The sequence below is a fragment of the Anabrus simplex genome, chromosome 1, assembly GCF_040414725.1.
Source record: "Anabrus simplex isolate iqAnaSimp1 chromosome 1, ASM4041472v1, whole genome shotgun sequence".
Classification (NCBI taxonomy): Eukaryota; Metazoa; Arthropoda; class Insecta; order Orthoptera; family Tettigoniidae; genus Anabrus; species Anabrus simplex.
In genome coordinates this window covers 887709410-887728825 of record NC_090265.1, presented here as the reverse complement: position 1 = coordinate 887728825, position 19416 = coordinate 887709410, and the positions used below count along the sequence as shown (strand labels likewise).

The window sequence follows — 19416 nt, the reverse complement described above, 5'->3', positions numbered from 1 at the left end:
GACCAGAATTACAAAATGTTGACGCAGTTGAAATGAAAGCTTTTCTAGGCCTTCTTATTTATTCGGCGGTTTTCAAATCTAACAAAGAGGACATCGCTTCAGTCTTCGCAGCTGACGGTACGGGCCGTGAAATATTTCGTGTTGTGATGTCAGGTACAAGGTTTTCCATTCTCCTGTGCAGCCTGCGTTTTGACAATCCTGAAGACAGAACGCAGCGGAGAGAGACAGATCCTATTGCACCCATATCTGAGCTTCTGAATATGTTGATTCAGAACTCTCAAAGGTGTTACTCCATTGGCACAAATGCAACAGTAGATGAGATGCTAATTGGTTTCAGAGGTCGGTGTAAGTTCAGAATGTATATTCCGAACAAGCCTGAGAAATATGGAGTGTAATTGATGTGCCTAACCGATTCGAAAAATAGTTATTTGTACAATGCATATATTTATGCAGGGAAGGACACTGATGGAATAGGTCTTTCAAGGGAAGACAGAAAATTTTCAAAGCCAACTCAGGCAGTTCTTCGTTTATCGGAACCAATACAGGGTACAAATAGAAATATAACAGCTGACAATTGGTTCACCTCAGTGGAGCTTGTTCAGGAGCTGAGGAAAAGGGGACTCACTTATGTTGGGACAGTAAGAAAGAACAAGAAGGAAATTCCAACTTTCTTGCCATCCAAGCAGAGAAAGGTCGGTTCCTCTGTGTATGGCTTCACGAAAGACATAACTCTTCTCTCACACGTTCCGAAAAGAAACAAAGCTGTTTTGTTAGTATCCACTATGCACCATGGGAAAGCAACTGATGCGGACACGGGGAAGGAAGAGATGATTCAGTTTTATAATTCTACGAAGTCTGGAGTAGATACTTTGGATCAGATGTCAGCCAACTACTGCACAGGTAGAAGAACAAGAAGGTGGCCGATGGCAGTCTTCTTCCGTATCGTCGATATTGCAGCTGTGAATGCGAATATCTTGCATCAGTCCTATCGCGAGAGCCCCCAAATGACCAGGCAACATTTTCTGAAATAACTTGCTGCTCAACTCACTAGGCCACACATGATAAGAAGATTATCAAATCCCAGGATCCCAAGAGATATTCGAGGCGCTATCTCTAGAATTTTGAGCATCCCTGCGGAGCGTATCAACATTTCCGAGGAGAAGCTTGAAAAACGGATAACTTGTCGTCTGTGCCCACCAGCAAAGAAGAGAAAAACATATTACAAGTGCTACAGATGTGAAAAACCAGTATGCTTGGAGTGTACAAGGAAGATCTGCTTCGAATGTGTGGAGTGAGAGTAACATTGAGGGCCAAGTTCAGTGCTTGCAATTTCCACCCCAACAAGAGATCAGTCTAATGTGTCGTTAATTTTCAGTGCAGTGGTTATCAAACATCTTTAATACCCAAGTTAGGGTCAATTTTGTTGATAGTGTAAAGGATATGTGTGTGTTTAAATGGAACAGTGTATTCTGAATAACGAACATTGCTGCAACTGCAATCTGAAGGTATGAGGGTTATAAAAATTAACAAATGGAAAATATTTTTGTGGTTTTGGGTTCAATAAAGTGTAATTATTCAAATAAAAGCAGCTAGCAATTTATCTCATTAACCGTCCCTTCCGTAGTCAAATTAATTTCCATGCGGTCTCAGTGACCTCACGTCCATGTTGATGTCACTGAAAATGTACGTCAATAGTTAAGGGTTAAACGTGATTATTGGAGCGAATTTCAGTGTTCTGACTGTTCCTTCACGTTCTGTGCATCTTTATGCTGGCCGTAAGTACACCCGGCACGTGCGATACAGACGCATTCCTGGTGACGCGGAGCATATCGTGTTGCCTCACGAAGTTCTCTCTACTGCGCTTTTACAGTGTCGGGCGCCGGCACACTGTACCAAAACACTCCACCTCAAGCTCATAATGTTCCAGAACAACTGACTGTTCCGGTCTGCCCAACCCTAGTTAGGAGGAAAGAACCACTTTGATATCCCATAGGAAATATATATCTAAAGGATGAGCTGGACATCTGTCTATCACCAGTGCTAACTTCCTTCCTGCTGATCCCATCTTAGCATCCAAGCTTTGTAAAAATTTTTAGAAATATCTCTGATGTCATCCACGCAGTTTTGTTAAAATCATATTTACATGGGAGTGTACGGGTGTTCTTGAAGCATCTTGGATTCTTAAATTTTCCAAATATTAGTGGGGGTAATTTTTCACTCCCGTCGATTTTAACTCTATGTGCTCGCGTGTCGACAACAGGTTGACAGCCGCCGTTTAGCGCTAATACTCATGTGTCAAGCTCTGTTCGACACACGGTTTTGCACTGTTAAAATTTGAATGAAGGTTCCACCCAATAAATACTAAATACATGTCGTACAAGATGTTAGTTTACATGTTATTTATTCAGAGTACCGGTTTTGACATGTAAGAGTGTCATCTTCAGCCTAAAATTGCAAACTGAGCAAGTAACATATTATATTACTATAAACAGTATACGTACAATATGATATAAAATACATATAATGACAATTTCACACTTAAAAATGAAAACTAGTAGAACATCATCAACAGTTTCACAACCACAATATACTACAACGCCTGTAATGCGTTGCAACATACCACAATATATTTTACCTACTTTTCATTTTTAAGAGCAAAATTGTCATTATATGTATTTTATATCATATTGTACGTATATTGTTTATAGTAATATAATATGTTACTTGCTCAGTTTGCAATTTTAGGCTGAAGATGACACCCCTTACGTGTCAAAACCAGTACTATGAATAAATATATAACATGTTCTAAACTAACAATATATACGACATATATTTAGTATTGAATGGTGGAACCTTCATTCAAATTTTAACAGTGTAATCTCAGTTCAGTATGGAACAAAATGAAGTTTTTAACTTTTAACACGGTTTTGCGTTGCATAACTACTCTGTGGGGTACATTACAACTTCTGTTTATTATTCAATGAGTGCTGCTATCTTCTGGGCACTGTGAGAACAAATTTCAGACAACTTCTTTTAGAATGCGAAGACAATATTACTCTGTTTCTTTGGGGATGTATATGCTCAATGGAAAGCGATTGCGGAAAATGGCGGCGCCCGACTTGCCAGAGGATGAAATATTGGTGACTATTTCGACTGAATTTACGGATAGTGACCATGAAAGTGATGAACTTTTCGAGGCAAGTGATAAAAAATGATGTTTCAGAAAGTGATCTGAGTGATGATGATGATGATAATAATAATAATAATAATGACAGCGATGCATGTAATGTTGGGGGAGGTGATAATGTGTTGCCGCGACCCGGACTTCACCGGCATGTACAAAATTCTAATACTGCTTGGAGATCGTGGACTACAGGTGATGTAGGCCTGCCTAAATTCCCTTTTAGGTCAGTAAATGGATTTGTAAGCCCATGGCAATAAGCCTGTTAAAGAATTACAATACTGGCAATTGTTTTTTACATACCAGCTACTAACCTCCATTACGAATTAGACTAACAAAAACGCGAAACTAAATATTCATAGAAACACTCCACTTCAGAAGCAGTCTATATGGTGTTCATGGAAGGAAGTCACAGTAGAAGGACTGCAAAGTTTGCAGCAATAGGAACGTTGCGTTGGGGAGGCGAGAAACTGTTCACTTCTGCAAAACCTTTGTGAAGCAACTAGGACGTTACTCAGGACTGTGCTTCGAAAAGTATCACACCCTCCGGAAATTCCGATGAAAATGTGGGGGAAAAAACCTATCTGTGTCTTTCTTATGTCTGTGTGTACAATATTTTTGCATTTTGAACCTGTACGAAGTTGTTGTAAATATGTAAATAAGTGTTTCATAATGCACCTCCCAGTACGGCAAGAAGTGACTGAGATAATTACAAGCTGGGAGACATTACGGCTAGGAAAATATACGAGGGCAAAGAGTTACCACATAAGAAGGCTGTCAGTCTTTCTTTCCTTTTGTTTTTTTGCCTCCGTGGCATTTTTCTCCGCGAACAGCATGTCTTGGATGGGACCAAATTGTAAAACACTCCCGTTTCATCGGCGTTAAAAATATCCTTAGCATCATATCCTTCAAGAAGTCGAGATAACGTATTCATTTTCCAGTACACAATTGTATCTTCATTAACTTCTGCACTCTCGCCGCATGTTTTGGAACGGAAGATTGTGCCGTTTTTTAAAACGATCAAACCAGCCATTAGAAGCATGGAATTCGACCAAACCCAGCTTAAGTGTGACTTCTCAAGCTTTTTCTTTAAGTATGTTCCCGTCAATTTGAGCGTTCTCGCTCCTTTTTCCCATGAACCATTTCAATAAAATGTTTTAAAGTTCCTCATACGGCAAAGAACGAATATTTTTCCGTATCTTTACCCCAGAACCGCACTCCACTTCCGCGTTCAAAATTCCTTTCTTCTGCTTCATGATGCCAAACAGCGTACAGGGTGCCAAGTCATATTTTTTGCCATCTGTGACAAATGTACTTGGCTATCCCTTTCAACATCACTAATGATGTCGATCTTTTGTTGAAGAGTCAGCTTCTTACATTTAGCAGCCATAATGAACATAGTCCGCCGTAACTTGCAGTGCAACACTTATCACAGACACAAATGTAACTTGTAGCACAACTTGCAACACAGCAACAAAAGCAGTGAATGAAGCTGCACGTATTCTTCAGTCTGCGCGCTCCGCGTGATTCCTAAGCAGCGATTGGTGCTGCAGCTATACGGTAGGTTAAGGCAGCTGACCTCCCTGGAGACATAGCTATTTACCTAACGTTAGTAAAGATTCTCCTTTTTCGGATAATGACTGGACATAGGATATTTAATTTCATTATGGAATTATTCATACATTTTAAAATTTATTATTATTGACTGCCATTATTGCAGATGCTGAAAAATATGACGAGCCGGGTAGGGGCAAATATGGTTCCTCTCCACTTTCTTCGGTCTTTCCACCACTCCTCCTCCAACACTGTGTCCCAGTCCAGGTTTCTTTCTATAATGCTGCGTTGGATGGTATCCTTTCATCTCAATCGTGGTCGTCCACGGCCTCTCCTTCCTTGGATTTGCATTTCCATCACCTTTTTTGGCATTCTTTCGTTGCTCATTTGCTTTATGTGCCCAAACCATCTTAGTCGGCTCTTCTCTATTCTGTCATTCATTTTTTCCACTCCAATTTCTTCCCAGATTTTCTCATTCCTTATTTTGTCTCTTCTACTCTTCTGTATCATACTCCTCAAGAACTTCATTTCGGCTGCCTGTATTCGACTCTCATCCTTCTTTGTCATTGTCCAAGTTTCTGCTCCGTACGTTGTTATGGGTACGTAATACATCTTGTACATAGTATCCTTTGCTTCCGTTGGCACATCTTTGTCCCATAACATGTTTCTTACACTATGATAGAAACAACTTCCTGCTTGAATTCTTTTACTAATCTCAGCATCCAGTCGAGCATTCTCCATTAATTCACTCCCCAGGTATTTAAACATTTCCACTACTTCCAGGGGCTTGTCCGCAAGCATATTTATATATATAAAAATTAAATTATTCTAACTTCCATAACTAAGGCCCGGATAGTTATGTATTACAAATGCAAAACGTGTGTGTAATTATGTAATTTTAAACAGGAAAATCAGCATTAACAACCCAGAAAATATGTACTGTCCAAAACCTCACAAAAAATTAAATAATGAAAAGAACTCAAAATTATGTTATTTTCATCCATTGTTTTTGACATTAAAAAACAAACATAATCTACCAGAGCAATAAAAAATGTTGTAAAACTTACCAAATTTGTGGACTGGAACTGCTGCTGAAGTGTTAACTCTTCCTGTTACGGTATACAGGGTGAATCACCTAAAACTTGCATCCCAAATTTTTCTGAAATGGAAGGTGCTATTGATGTGCTGTTTTCAGTGTAACCAAGGACTCATAAGTGCAACCTATACTCAGATTTTACAAATTATTCGAATGTGTATTTATTTTAGATAGCTACAGTTTTTTCAGATTGAACAATGTCTATTGCCATTGTTCCATTTGAAAAAATGTAATTTTCTAACTAATACAAATTCTAATAATGATTAACATTTGTATATGGGGTACACTTACTAGCCCCTAGTTACACTTTATTTTGTGAAAACAGCACATCAACAGCACCTTCCATTTCCAAAATATTAGGAGTGAAAGTTTAAGGTGATTCGCCTGTGTAAGAGGAATCATTGTATTTAAAAACAGAAATGATTCTCTGTTACTTCTAAGAATGAATTTGTATTGGTAAAAACAAGGATTGGCTGCAACAGACATTATAGGTGCGTACTGGTATTTAAAGTTTGCCATTTCTTCCAGCGACAATGTTTCTTCAATATCCAATAATTTGTTATCCATTTTGCCAGACAAGGTATTGCTAATATATTGTAATGTGCAGTATCCCAGATTTTTTTTAGTACATAGGTACATTTTTGTAATATTTTTTTGCAATTTCACAGGGTCAGATTTAAACTCTAATAAGGGATTTTCTGTTAGACTTGTGTTGTGGCTTGCCTCGAAGGAGGGGAGTTTGCACAGCTACATAAATACCGTATTTGCGCGAATAATAATCATCTATTTTTTTTTTTTTAAATGAGGCATGAAATTGGGGTGCGGGTTTTACTTGAGTCAATGTTGGCTTTTTTTCTTCTTTTTTTTTCCTTTTCAAATTAGCCTTCCTAAAGTTAGGTTGTGGAGATTATTCGCATAAATGTGGTACCTGCCATCGAATGTTGTTATCATTCCAATGGGGCACACTCTGCCCTGCCTGTGGTCTACGAAGCTTGGAACATGTACGACGTAGTTAATTGGTTGCCTGTGTCCTAGCCACAGACCATCAACACCTCATCCTTGTCCAACCCACCTCAATACCCTATGCCACAATACATACGGCCCATTACAGGGCCAAATAAACAAATCTGTCTGTGGAAGCTATCAAGTATGCAACCTTACCACACCCCACGCAATTGGTGGCAAAATAAGTATTAAAAATTTTAAAAATACTTGGGTGGGATTCAAACCTTCAAGCACCGTCCACTATCACAACTCCCATGCATCCCTGCTAAGTGAGCTATTGTGAAGCTTGACGTGCTGGAGCATGCAATTTCCAGCCTATACAATACCTGCTTCTGGTCTGTGTGTACCTCCTGTTGTAAGATACGTGTTCTTCGTATCCGTGCTCGTTTTATGGTTCATTCGATGTACCCATAATGAATTAATAGGGGCACCCACAATTCCTGCTGTCTACTGGTCCATAAACACACATCTCATTGTATTACTGCGGTTTAGGAAGAGGCAGTGATGTATTTCAGAATTGTAGTAAAGGTGGTGGAATGCACAAAACAAAATTGCAAGGGGCTGGTGAACCACCCGGTATATTAACATACAAATGAGATGTTGCATTTTCATTTAAATGTGATCGTATATGTATGTGTAAAAACCCATAAATGAAATGCACGTTTGAAATAAATTTATATGTGAAAATCAGTGTGTAAAAGTCATGTGTTAGAGTAAAACTTCCTTTACATATTTCATCAATCTGCTTTCCTCGAGTGATTGTGCAAATACAGCCAGGAAGAAACTCACTCAAGATGGCTGTTATCAATCATCCAAACCGTGTATATTCTTAATTCTAGAAATACTCGGTTGGATTGTAGAGGAATAAACCATCAATAAATCTGCATAAGGAGTATTATTTTTATATTATTTATGACGTAAAAGGAAGTGCTTGGCAACCAGGTGTTGCTTCAGCTTTATCACTCAGTGAAATATAGTTATTTCCCTCTATAATCTTTCTTTACATGAATACATAATAATTCATACTTTGCATTTTATTTTTTTTTAATAACAGTAGGAAAACAATTTCAAATGTATTCTTTAATTTTCAGGTGAAATAGATGCTGCTCCATTGGTCACAGAGTGCGTCAACAGAAACAATGATTATGTGCAAAACTTGGATTGCGTATTGATTCAACATTTTTGTAAAAGATAAAAATAAAAATTTGAAAACTTTTGATCAATTACGAGTTTGCTCATTTCTTCTTATGCATATCTAGTTATTGTGAATAAAGATGAATTCAACTATGCACAATCAAAGTTGGGAAGTAATTGAGTGAAAGTAATTGAATTACTTGTAGCGAATACTCTTTTTTAGTAGTTCTTACAAAATGTAATTGTTACTCGTAAATTACTTCTTGAAATAAAATTATAAGTGATCATAAGGACTTTTTCAGCTTTACCACAGCAAAACCAGTAGCTTCACTAGTGCTGGATGAGGTACTTTCTTATTCTCCGTGCTTCCAAAGACATGAAATTTATTCTACAATATCTACCAGTCTGGGCCATGTATCTTTAGGTAAAAGCCAAAAAAAAGGCCTATTGCAATGTTACTATAGATATTTTCTAAATAAAGTTCAAATGCCTATTTTGTGCAAAAGGAGTCACATCTTTAAAAAAGAAAATGATAAAAAGACTGTAGTGTTCTTTGAAGGGTTGGAAATATTGCAAAAATCAGTAATGGCAAGACGTTGAGCAGATTGTGCTGTAACAGGATAGCTAGACTGGCAACACTGTGGACATTGTACAGTGGCATATGTATCTTACCTCACTTGTAGCCCATTACTTTGTGGGTGGGGTTTGAAAACGAGTTTTGAGGGTGATTAGCTCTTTCACTTTCCTTGTATATCACTTTCTCTTTTAAACGAGGTAAGGCTACGTCACCTGTTGAACAGAGTAGGTTCCATTTTCATATGAGTGCACTGGTGACAGTGCCAAAAGCAGCAAGTTCCAAAGCAAGCAACTTCAAGAATTTCCAAACTTTATGACAGATGGATAAATTATATTCTGCCAAGCATATAATAAAGAGGTTGTTATCTCTCATTTCTTTGAAGTTATTCTTGACTTTATTTCAGTTATACTTTTTTTCCACTGTATTATTAGATGAATGCATTAGACCTAATATTAAACACACATCCAGCAGAAGATACTAATTTAAAATTATCTGAATAATTATCAAATAATTTGCTATCTGCACTATATACATATAGGATCTTTCCTTTCTTTTAGGTTTGGAGTAATAAAAAGTCCCATTTAATTCAGCATACATAAGGAGTGGTACATAAAGCAAATGCCAAACACAAATCTAAACTTAAGCACGCTCTTCTGACATAATCTGAAGAATCCAGCAAAAAGAATCAATTTTACCATGACTTATGTTGTACTGTTGTGGCAGCTAATGTTGCATTCTGGGAACTAGAAAATCCAATGATGAAGAAATAGTCTGTGAAAAAGATGTAATAGAAGATATCTCAAAAGAAAATATTAGTAATTTTGACCTGCCAATCTCGAAGAATTTCCACATGTTCTGAAGAATCCTAAGGGACGGAATTAGTATCTATCTCAGCCTACATAAATAATAACCATGATTTATAATTATTCTCGTATCAGAAATATACATATTGTACACAGTTATAATTACTATATTACAATGGCCACTTCCAATGCATTTTTTGATGCTTAATATAGTCCATCTTCTCTGCAGAAGCTGGACATAGTCGGCATTGGAGCATATGTTGGACGGTCTGGTCTTCTCCGCAGTCACATTGGATTTTTTCTTGATCTATGTAGCCCCATCTTGCCAAATTAACTTTGGATCTGCCAACTCCAGAACTCAGTCTACTCAGGGACTTCCAGATCATCCATTCTTCGTCGTGGCCAGGAGGTAGTTTCAGAAAACCTTATCCAGCCAGGGGGAAGGTAAGATGTAGTCGTACATAATCGCCACCTGGCTTTTTCAGTAGTGGTTCTAAGTTCCTTCGAAGTTCTGAGAAAAATTTCCTTGACTTTAATCGTTGCAGATGTGGTTCATGCCCATGTAGAGGATGGGTCCTTTCCTGTTCCACTGTCTTTCTTTCCTTGTTCGCAGCTATTTATCTTTGAACAGAAGGAGGTGCTATTCCTGCAAGGTGGTAGAGCCATTCGACTGGAGAGGATTTCAAACAACCTGTTATAATCCTGCAAGTGTCGTTGAGAGCTATATCCACTTGTTTGGCACATGCTGAATTATACCAAACATACTCTGCCGAAGAATAGCATAGTGCCATTGCAGAAGTTCGGGTGGTTTCAGGTTGGCTACCCCACTGTGATCCGGCCAGTTCCCGTAAAAGATTGTCCCTGGTGGAGACTTTCGATTTGCAGTTCATGCAGTGCTCCTTGAAAGTAAGAGATCTATCAAGTGTCACTCCTAGATATTTTGGAGACTCGCAGTGTTCCAGTTCGATCCCTGATCATACTATCTTTTACTTGTGAGTAGCTTCCCTGTTTCTCAGATGAAAATCACACACTTGTGTCTTTGAGGAGTTTGGTTTAAGCTGCTTTGTGCTGTAATATCTAGAAAGATCATTAAGGGCATCTGTGAGGGTGTTCTCTACTGATTCAAAATCTGTGCTCTGGGTGGCTAGAGCGAGGTCATCAGCATACAAGAAGCTATTGCAATTGGGGGCTATGGGTTGGTCGTCCGTGTATGTATTGAACAGAATTGGAGCCAGCACACTTCCTTGCGAAAGACCGTTTTTATGTAGTCTCCATCGACTACGGTGTTCTTGGAAATTAACAAAGAACCTGCGATTCTGCAAAAGAGTGGCGAAGAGTCTTGTTAGGTTTAAGTCCTTGGTTAGATTGATAACCACGATGAAGAGACCAGTATCAACACGCTAAGTTTCATTTATAGACATGATACTGTATAGGCTTTTGGGGTTATGCAGTATCAAGAAAATAAGGTGAAATTATTAACGTTTACCAGAAAACTGTGCTCTGCGTCCTCAGAAGAAATCTCGACTGACCACGAGAAAGGCTTCTTAGACAATGACACTTTGAAATTTGGACATTATAATAGAAATGGAAATAGTACGTTCATTCGCCACCAGATGGCCCCCAGGACGTGGCACAACGCTAGCGTTCGAAGCGAAAGCTGACCGAACCATCACAATCAGACTAAGCGGTTCACATAATATATGACATAGACAGGTGTATTATATAGACCAACCCTGGAATGAAACATCTGGCAACGAGGAACGTACGAATTTGGAAAACACCGAGATGAAATAGCAAATATGAAGTTTTGAAGATTCCACCTAATCACACATATATTTATATATTATTGTCCTACAGTACCGGTTTTGACCTAGTGAAGGTCATCTTCAGCTGACAATCATAACATACAATTAAAACATCACAATAAGAATGTCACATGGTATGGGTGAAAGCATAGTCATTACAATTGATTTAGTTTAAATATTTGTCTACAATAACTGATATAATAATTAAAAACTTAACATTACTATATATACATGAATGATGTATGTAAAAATACGTTTTCTTAAATGATAAAGGTGTCACATGGTATGGATAAAAACGTTATCAATTTGCAAATGGACCAGCATGTTTGGCCGATGTATACCTTAACGCACGTACAGGGAATTTCGTATACCCCAGGATGTAAAAGGGGGGACAATTTGTCCTTGGTTTTACTCAGACTGTGAGCAATTTTAATGGCGGTGCCAAACACGGTTTTTATGTTGTGTTTGCGGAGGACCTTGGCAATTCGATCTGTGGTGTTGTGAATGTAAGGCAAGCAGGCAGTTCCCTTCACTTCTTCCATCTGTGAGCTTTGCCTGGTCGTTTCTCTGGGATGTATGGCTCTATGAATCTGCAAATCGCTGTAATATTACACCTGAACGCGACTTTGACTGTGTCCATCTCCACCATGATATGTGATGGCTCATAAATTAGTTTTGCCCTCTCGGCGAGTGTCGCAAGAATGCCTTGTTTTTGTGCTGGATGGTGGTGAGAATCTGCATGAAGATAGCGATTTCTGTGGGTAGGCTTACGATAGATGGTGTGTCCTAAGGAGCTGTCCGGTTTCTTGCTTACTAGAACATCCAAGAAAGGAAGGCATCCGTCCGATTCCATCTCCATAGTGAATTTTACTGACGGATGTTGCTGATTTAGGTGGTTTTGAAATAGATGAAGTTTCTCAGGACCTTCTGTCCAGACCACAAATGCATCATCAACATATCTCCACCATATCATAGGCTTGACGGCCACCAAAGCAATAGCCTCTTCTTCAAAATGCTCCATAAAGAAATTAGCCACTACAGGCAAAAGTGGACACACCATCTATTGTAGGCCTACCCACAGAAATCGCTATCTTCATGCAGATTCTCACCACCATCCAGCACAAAAACAAGGCATTCTTACAACACTTGCCAAGAGGACGAAACGAATTTGTGAGCAATCACATATCCAGGTGGAGATGGACACGCTCAAAGTCGTGTTCAGGGGCAATGGTTACAGCGATTTGCAGATTCATAGAGCCCTAAATCCCAGAGAAACGACCAAGCAAAGCTCACAGAAGGAAGAAGTGAAAGGAACTGCCTACTTGCCTTACATTCACAACACCACAGATTGAATTGCCAAGGTCCTCCGCAAACACAACATAAAAACAGTGTTTGGCACCGCCACTAAAATTGCTCACAGTCTGAGTGAAACCAAGGACAAATTGTCCCCCCTTTTACATCCTGGGGTATACGAAATTCCCTGTACGTGCGACCAAACATGCCGGTCCATTGGTACCCGTATCAAAGAACATGAACATAATATTCGTCTCAACCACCCAGACAAATCGGCAATAGCTGATAACGCTCTACCATTGGGTCATGACGTCATGTTCCAAGATGCTCGAGCTCTTACCCATACTAGACACTACAGGTCCAGGATTATATGGGAAGCTGTGGAAATACGTAGAAATCCTAACAATTTCAACAGGGACACCGGCTATCAATTAAGCAATACCTGGTTGCCAGCCATATATATCATACACCTGTTGTCATATGTTACGCAAACACGTTATGTGAACCGCTTAGTCTGACTGTGATGGTTCGGTCAGCTTCTGCTTCGAATGCTAGCGTTGTGCCACGTCCTGGGGGCCATCTGATGGCGAATGAACATACTATTTCCATTTCTATTATAATGTCCAAATTTCAAAGTTTCATTGTTTAGCCTTTCTCATGGTCAGTCGAGATTTCTTCTGAGGACGCAGAGCACAGTTTTCTGCGAAACATTAAGAATTTCACCTTATGTTCTTGACACGGTATAACCCCAAAAGCCTATACAGTATCATGTCTATAAGTACGGGCCGTGAAAGCATTAATGGCAAGTTTCATTTAGTTTCCTCTTCACCTTCTGGGTGCTTCAATTTTTTTGTCAGGCAGTGTATAATATTTGAACACCTAAAACTGAGTGCATAGTTTGAAAGAAAACTATACCACATGCTTCATATGATAACTTTAAAACGGCTGCATTTCTGATGATATAATAAAATGAACATTCAAACATAAGGTAGCAGGTACCCTATCAATTGTTTACATAGCCTTTACTTAAATGTTTTCAAAGAATTTGGAAATTTATAGAACATTTCCCTAAATGAATTTTTCCAATCCTGTACTCCTCGTCCCCAATTTGAGCCCTTGAATTCCAATTTTATCTTCATATTATGTTCTTCCCTACTTTTAAAGACTCCACTCAAGCTTATTTGCCTACTAATATCATTCCACACCATCTCTCCAATGGGGGATGAATGTTACTCACGTCCGTAGGTATTACCTCAAATTAGCCTACACATGACCCCTGGGTGGTGCTAAATGAGTAACAGCATTAAAGGTAAGAGAGGTAACTTAAGGCGTCCACCTTTTCAATACAAATAAATGTTATAATGTTTAAGTTACAACATTTTTAGTTGGAACTAGTTTCAACGCTATTTAGCGTCATCTTCAGCCAAAATGTGAGAAATAGACATAGGCGTGTACATGCAGACGTGTACATTACACAAAATGTTACAGCATTATGATTAAATAACAGTAAAAGAGACATAAGATAGTAGGTTACGAGAACAGAAATTGTCAGTCATCTAAATAGTTCATGAGGGGTGGATCAAAACTGTACGAACATGAATTAGAACTCAAAAACACAATCGCCAAAAAACATACAACACAACAAAACTACGTGGAAATACGAGATGAACTTGGAAGTTAAGGATTCAAATTTGTAGTCACTTTTTCACTAAGTGTCAATGCAAAACAGGCTGTGAAGTGTGAAATAAAATTGTACAAACACGAGTTAAGACTCGATAAACACAATCTTTTGAAATACATGTAACATATTTGAACTTTGTGTAAGCTCGAGATGAACTTGGCACTTAAAGGTTTGTGTTCACTTATTCATTAAATGTTATTGGTGCGAGTGTAGTACAAAGACTAGTTAGGACTCAACAGAAATAATCTTCTCAAAATTGCACACGACATTTTAAAACCTAGGTTCGAGATGAACTTGGCAGTTAAAGATTCAAATTTGTAGATACTGTTCATTAAATGTCACTTCACAACAGTCCATGAAGGGTGAAATAAAATTATAACAATTATAACAAACACGAGTTAGGACACAATAAACACTAACTTTTAAATACATATAACACATTCAAATTTTGCGCAAGTTCGAGATGAATTTGGCAGTTAAAGATTCAAATTTGTACACACTTTTTCATTAAATGTCACATAGGACGAGCGCAGTACAAACATGAGTTAGGGTTCAACATACACAAACTTTTAAAAAATGCATATAACATTTCAAAACCCAAGTACGAGATGAACTTGGCAGTTAAAGATACACATTTGTAGTAATTTTTCATTAAATGTCACTTGTTGAGGGTGTAGTAAACATTTTCATTTGACAAGAATATAAACTTCCATTTATGTAAAACATTCCTCTGAGAGCTTCGAAGTTGACTGTGCTGTTGCAACGTAACATGTAAGGTTGAGACCAAGTTTCGAAGCCAAGGTTTCTATGATGTTGGCAGTTCAACGCGGGACCTGAGGCGGTAAAGCTATGGCGCGTGATGAAGAGGAACTGAGCGCGATGGACAGCTTAGGTCAGGGGAACAGCTACTGTTGGGATAGGAGGGGAGAGGGAAGGAGGAGGAGCGGGGGTGTGTGTGTGTGTGTGTGTGTGTGTGTGAGAGAGAGAGAGAGAGAGTGTGTGTGTGTGAGGAGTGGAAGGAGGGGAAATTAGGGAGGGTGATGCGGTGAAAGTGCATGGCGTGAGAAAGTATTATGCATAATGTGGAAGGAGGGGGAATTAAGGAGGGTGATGTGGTGAAAGTGCGTGGCGTGAGAAAAAAGTATTATACATAATGTGAAAGACAGATCTGTTATTCGGAATATTAATATTTTTGAAAAATGCAATGAGAAAGCTGAACAGGATCTTTGGTTTCTCGAAGATATCATTTAAGTTCATTCTATAGCAAAATGTAATGAAGCCTTTATTGAAAGAATAATCAATAAATTCAAATACCGCCGAAAAACCACCTTAATAAAAGACAATACTAACACTGCCACGTTTTCAACATTTACCTTTAATAAGGAAATTTACAACATCACTAACGGTGCGTATTTTGAAAACGTTGCGTAACGAAATCATATATTTAAGCAGGTCCTCCTCTACTTTTGGAAACATGCCATCTTTCGGTCCGCAAAATGCTTTGTGGGACTTGTTGGTTGCTTGAAGGGCACTTCTCTGTTACCGTGGTAGCGCACATTGCATTCGGACACTGAATACTTGCGGCCTGCTGCCCTATGCCTGTATGTTTCAGCGCAACTGATCACTGAAAGTTTATATGATGCAGTATTACTCGAATTCTTGCTCACTGTGGACTAACAAACAATTTTGAGATCAAAGAGAACGCATGTCCCGTTCCCGAAACACACGTAAAATACATTTGTACCAGACTGGAATAGAGCGTCGCTAGTCACTTCTGCGTTGATTCAGTCACTGAACTAGTGCAGTGGTATTTCCTACCGGCTGATAACAGCACATTGCCAAGTATTTAGAATGCCCAGTTTTGCAAAGGGAAGGCTGCTGCTATCTGAACAGTTGAGATCTTTATTTCAAAATGCATACAGAGCTGTGTGATGGATGTTCGAAGAAGTGGATGCGTCAAATAGGTGAACATTTCTTTTTCTCCACTTTGGACCCATAAATATTGGGATGCGTAAATTATCCAAGGGTGTTAATTATGCGCAAAAATATGGTAGTTAGGTTTTGTTCTGCCAGTTCTAAGGCATAGCAAGGCAAAGGTGAAAGCAACAAAAGCAGCAATTTTCAAGGTACAGTGAAACTGTGTTAAGAAGTTTTTCAAGGGACTGAAAAAAAAACTTCTTAAGCAGGAAACTTCTTAAAAGGGGTAATGCCCAAAAACTTATTCTGTACATTGAAATACATGTGAAACACACAGCCAACAGATTTCCTTGTGTGTGAACAATACCGAAATAGGCCGATATATAAGAGCTGCTAACAGAAAGCCACAATATAAAAATTTGATTATCATGACAATATTTTTAGAGATAAAGTAAAATAATTGAACATACAATAGTCCCACTGAAAGGTATGTTTAAACTGCACTGCTGTTTAAACCACATTAGCAGAGAATGTTCTATTTCATCGTACTTTTCAGATTTAACTTCCTTACAATTTGCAGAAGCAGAGATCTCTTCTTTCTTCGCTATAATACCCTTCAAAGTAGACGGCGGCATCCCTAGCTCCTTTGCCAAGCAACACGGGAAAGTGTGGATGACTCCACTTTCCTTATAATCTCCACTTTGTCTTACTGTTGGTGCCTTTTGCTTGATCTCTTTCCTCTGAGTTCCGCTCATTTTCACTTAAAAAGTTTCTACGTTGATATTACAAGTACAACTAACTTCACCGACTCCTATTCATACTAATTACGATGCTACACTATGCTTGCCAATCCACAGCTTAGGCTTACAAGACTCAAAGACAAGACGTGTACTACAGTTTGTTAGCATGTGCTTTCTATCTTCCTCACACCCCTGACACCTGCTTCAAGGATAATCGCAGCAAATGGGAAATCTAGCAACTTATTCTTAGAGATCTTAGAACCTAGGCCTAAATCGCCCCTGCATTCCTACTGGTTGTCACAGCAACGGGCGTAGTTTCTGGCTGTTTCACAAGTACCGCATGGCCAAGCCAGTATTGAGTTTATTTTCCCGCTTCAATCCTCTTCATGCTACAGGTAATGAAGAAAAGAAACACAGGTTCGAAGCTGCAGAAATGAGTGCATGGAAAAGTATCTGGGGTATTACGTGGGAGTGATAAAGGCCCAGCAGCAACGCTAGCACATCTAAACGTAAACAGTTTCTTTCCCCGCGAGAATTTTATTTCATGTCTCCTCATCCTTGTGCTACATTCTAATAATGCGATGTAATAATTACGAGTGACACGATAATACAATGTTTAGCTCGTATAAAGGTAAAATTAAAAATAACTTTCAATTTTATGCCAACATGTGGTATTATAATGCGTCTGTGTGCCTCCCAACAACACCCAGTTGGCTATCAACATTCGTTCAACTTCGTAAACGATCGGGATCTTTCGGCCGGCTATGGCGGCATGTGTATCAGCTCTCGGCTGGCTGCTGGCAAGTCGGCTGTTTCCTGCATAGAGTCGGGAAGTTGTTTTTATTCACCTCACTAATAATGGACACGGAAAATCTTATCAGTTTAGTTCAAAAACGTAATTTCCTCTACGGCAAGACCCATAAGTATTATTGCAACAACAACGTAAGAGAGAATGCCTGGAAGGAAATAAGCAAGGGAATGAAAAATCAAACAGGTTAGAATATTCAATTTTGTGGTAGATTAACAGTAATGTTGTGGACAAATACACTTTACGGTTTTTAATTAATGTTTAGGCCACCTCGATTAATGACTTCACCCTGCCGTGGCCCGCAAATTACTGCATTAAAGTTTTATCAAATCATCCATTGCGTGCTTTATGTTTCCCATGTAGAATCCCGTTCGATTCTACTCCGCGGGATGGAACGGTGGAGTGGAAATTTCGACTGATGGGTTTGATTCGATTCCACAAGGTGAGAGTGAGCATCTGCTGTTCGTGTTGTCATAGCGTGACGTCATATGGCCTTGGCAGGCCCGCACATGTTCCGTGAAGACACACACCGCGAGCACGCGAACAGTCTAACACAGGGTGCAACTTGCGCGGAGATTGGAGGATTCTAACCATGGGCTGCTTGGAGCGGACATTTTCTATCTCAAGGGGCTCTAAAATCTGAACTGTTTAACTGGGAAATATATTTATAACAGAACACTTTAAATGGGAAAAATATACATATATCTTAATGCAACTGATCAAGGGACCAAGAATATCACACTTCTTAGGCGGGAAAACTTCTTATGCGGGAACTTCTTAACCGAGTTTCACTGTATTAAAAAAAAAATATTCTTAATGTGAAATTGGAAAAGGTGTCATGGGAATCAATGTATGCCATCATGTTCCAATATTATAAACTAATTAATGATTAATTTACTGTAGAAGAGTTTATTTGATGAGTAGTTTGTTCTAGTTGTGAGTGGAAATAATGATACATATATATATATGCTTGCCAAATTTTGTGGTCATTCAGTGATACCTAATATGTAAAAGAACACCACATAAGATGGAAGATAGTATAGTTCTTCACAAACATGATTTCTTTGTTCCTTCAGACAGTGTGTTTTATAAAATTCAGAGATCTCCCTAGTTAGTAGGTAATAGTCTTGTTAGATGAATAAAGTTATTACATCACAGTAACATTTGTATAAATGACAAAGCTGCCTCATAAAGTTAAAATAACACATCAAAGAGAACTTCAACAATGGTTATTGGGCTTTGTTGTATAAATAGTACTTCATCAGACATCTAAACAGCAATAGCAGTGTTCAAAATGCCTAAAACATTAAATACAGAATTATCAAAAACATAAAATGCAGCCTCTCTTCTAAAATTATGAACATAACTATGCCTGAGGGGGTGAAGTACAGTGGGGACCGTGTGTGCCCCGAGACCGCTACGGCAGTTGTGAAGGCCCTACAGGAATCCTGAAAAAGATGGCGGCTAACAGGGCTCTGGTGAAGTCACGACAGGCCTAGCAAGTCAGTGATGGATATCGGTCTGCTTTCAAGAAAATAAGGAACAGTAAGCCGGACTGATGTACCAGATGATGACCCTGGCGAGGAACAGAATTACTATTTGGAACACTGAATATACAAACACTGAATGGAAAAGTAAAAGAAGTTGTAGACATGATGGAAAGAAGAAAACTGGAGTATTAGGGCTGGCAGAAACTAAATGGACGGGGGAAGGTAAGAGAGCTGCAGAATGGTTTTTGGTTGTACTGGATAGGAAATGACGAAGTAAAGCGAAATGAAGTAGGAATGGTAGTAAGAAATGGACTGAAAGAGGAAGTAAAAGG

General features: G+C 38.8%; 1 protein-coding gene across 4 annotated transcripts in view; it reads left to right on the top strand.

Annotated features, from left to right (window-relative positions):
* Cth (Cystathionine gamma-lyase) overlaps window positions 1-8260 on the top strand; it is a 664174-nt gene extending 655914 nt beyond the window's left edge. For all 4 annotated transcript variants that reach the window (XM_068225275.1, XM_067136551.2, XM_067136549.2 and 1 more), the window contains one exon: window positions 7928-8260. In XM_068225275.1, the coding sequence (XP_068081376.1) occupies window positions 7928-7936 (9 nt within the window). In that variant the 3' untranslated portion in view covers window positions 7937-8260. The remainder of the gene's footprint in view (window positions 1-7927) is intronic.
* The last annotated feature ends 11156 nt before the right edge of the window (window positions 8261-19416 follow it).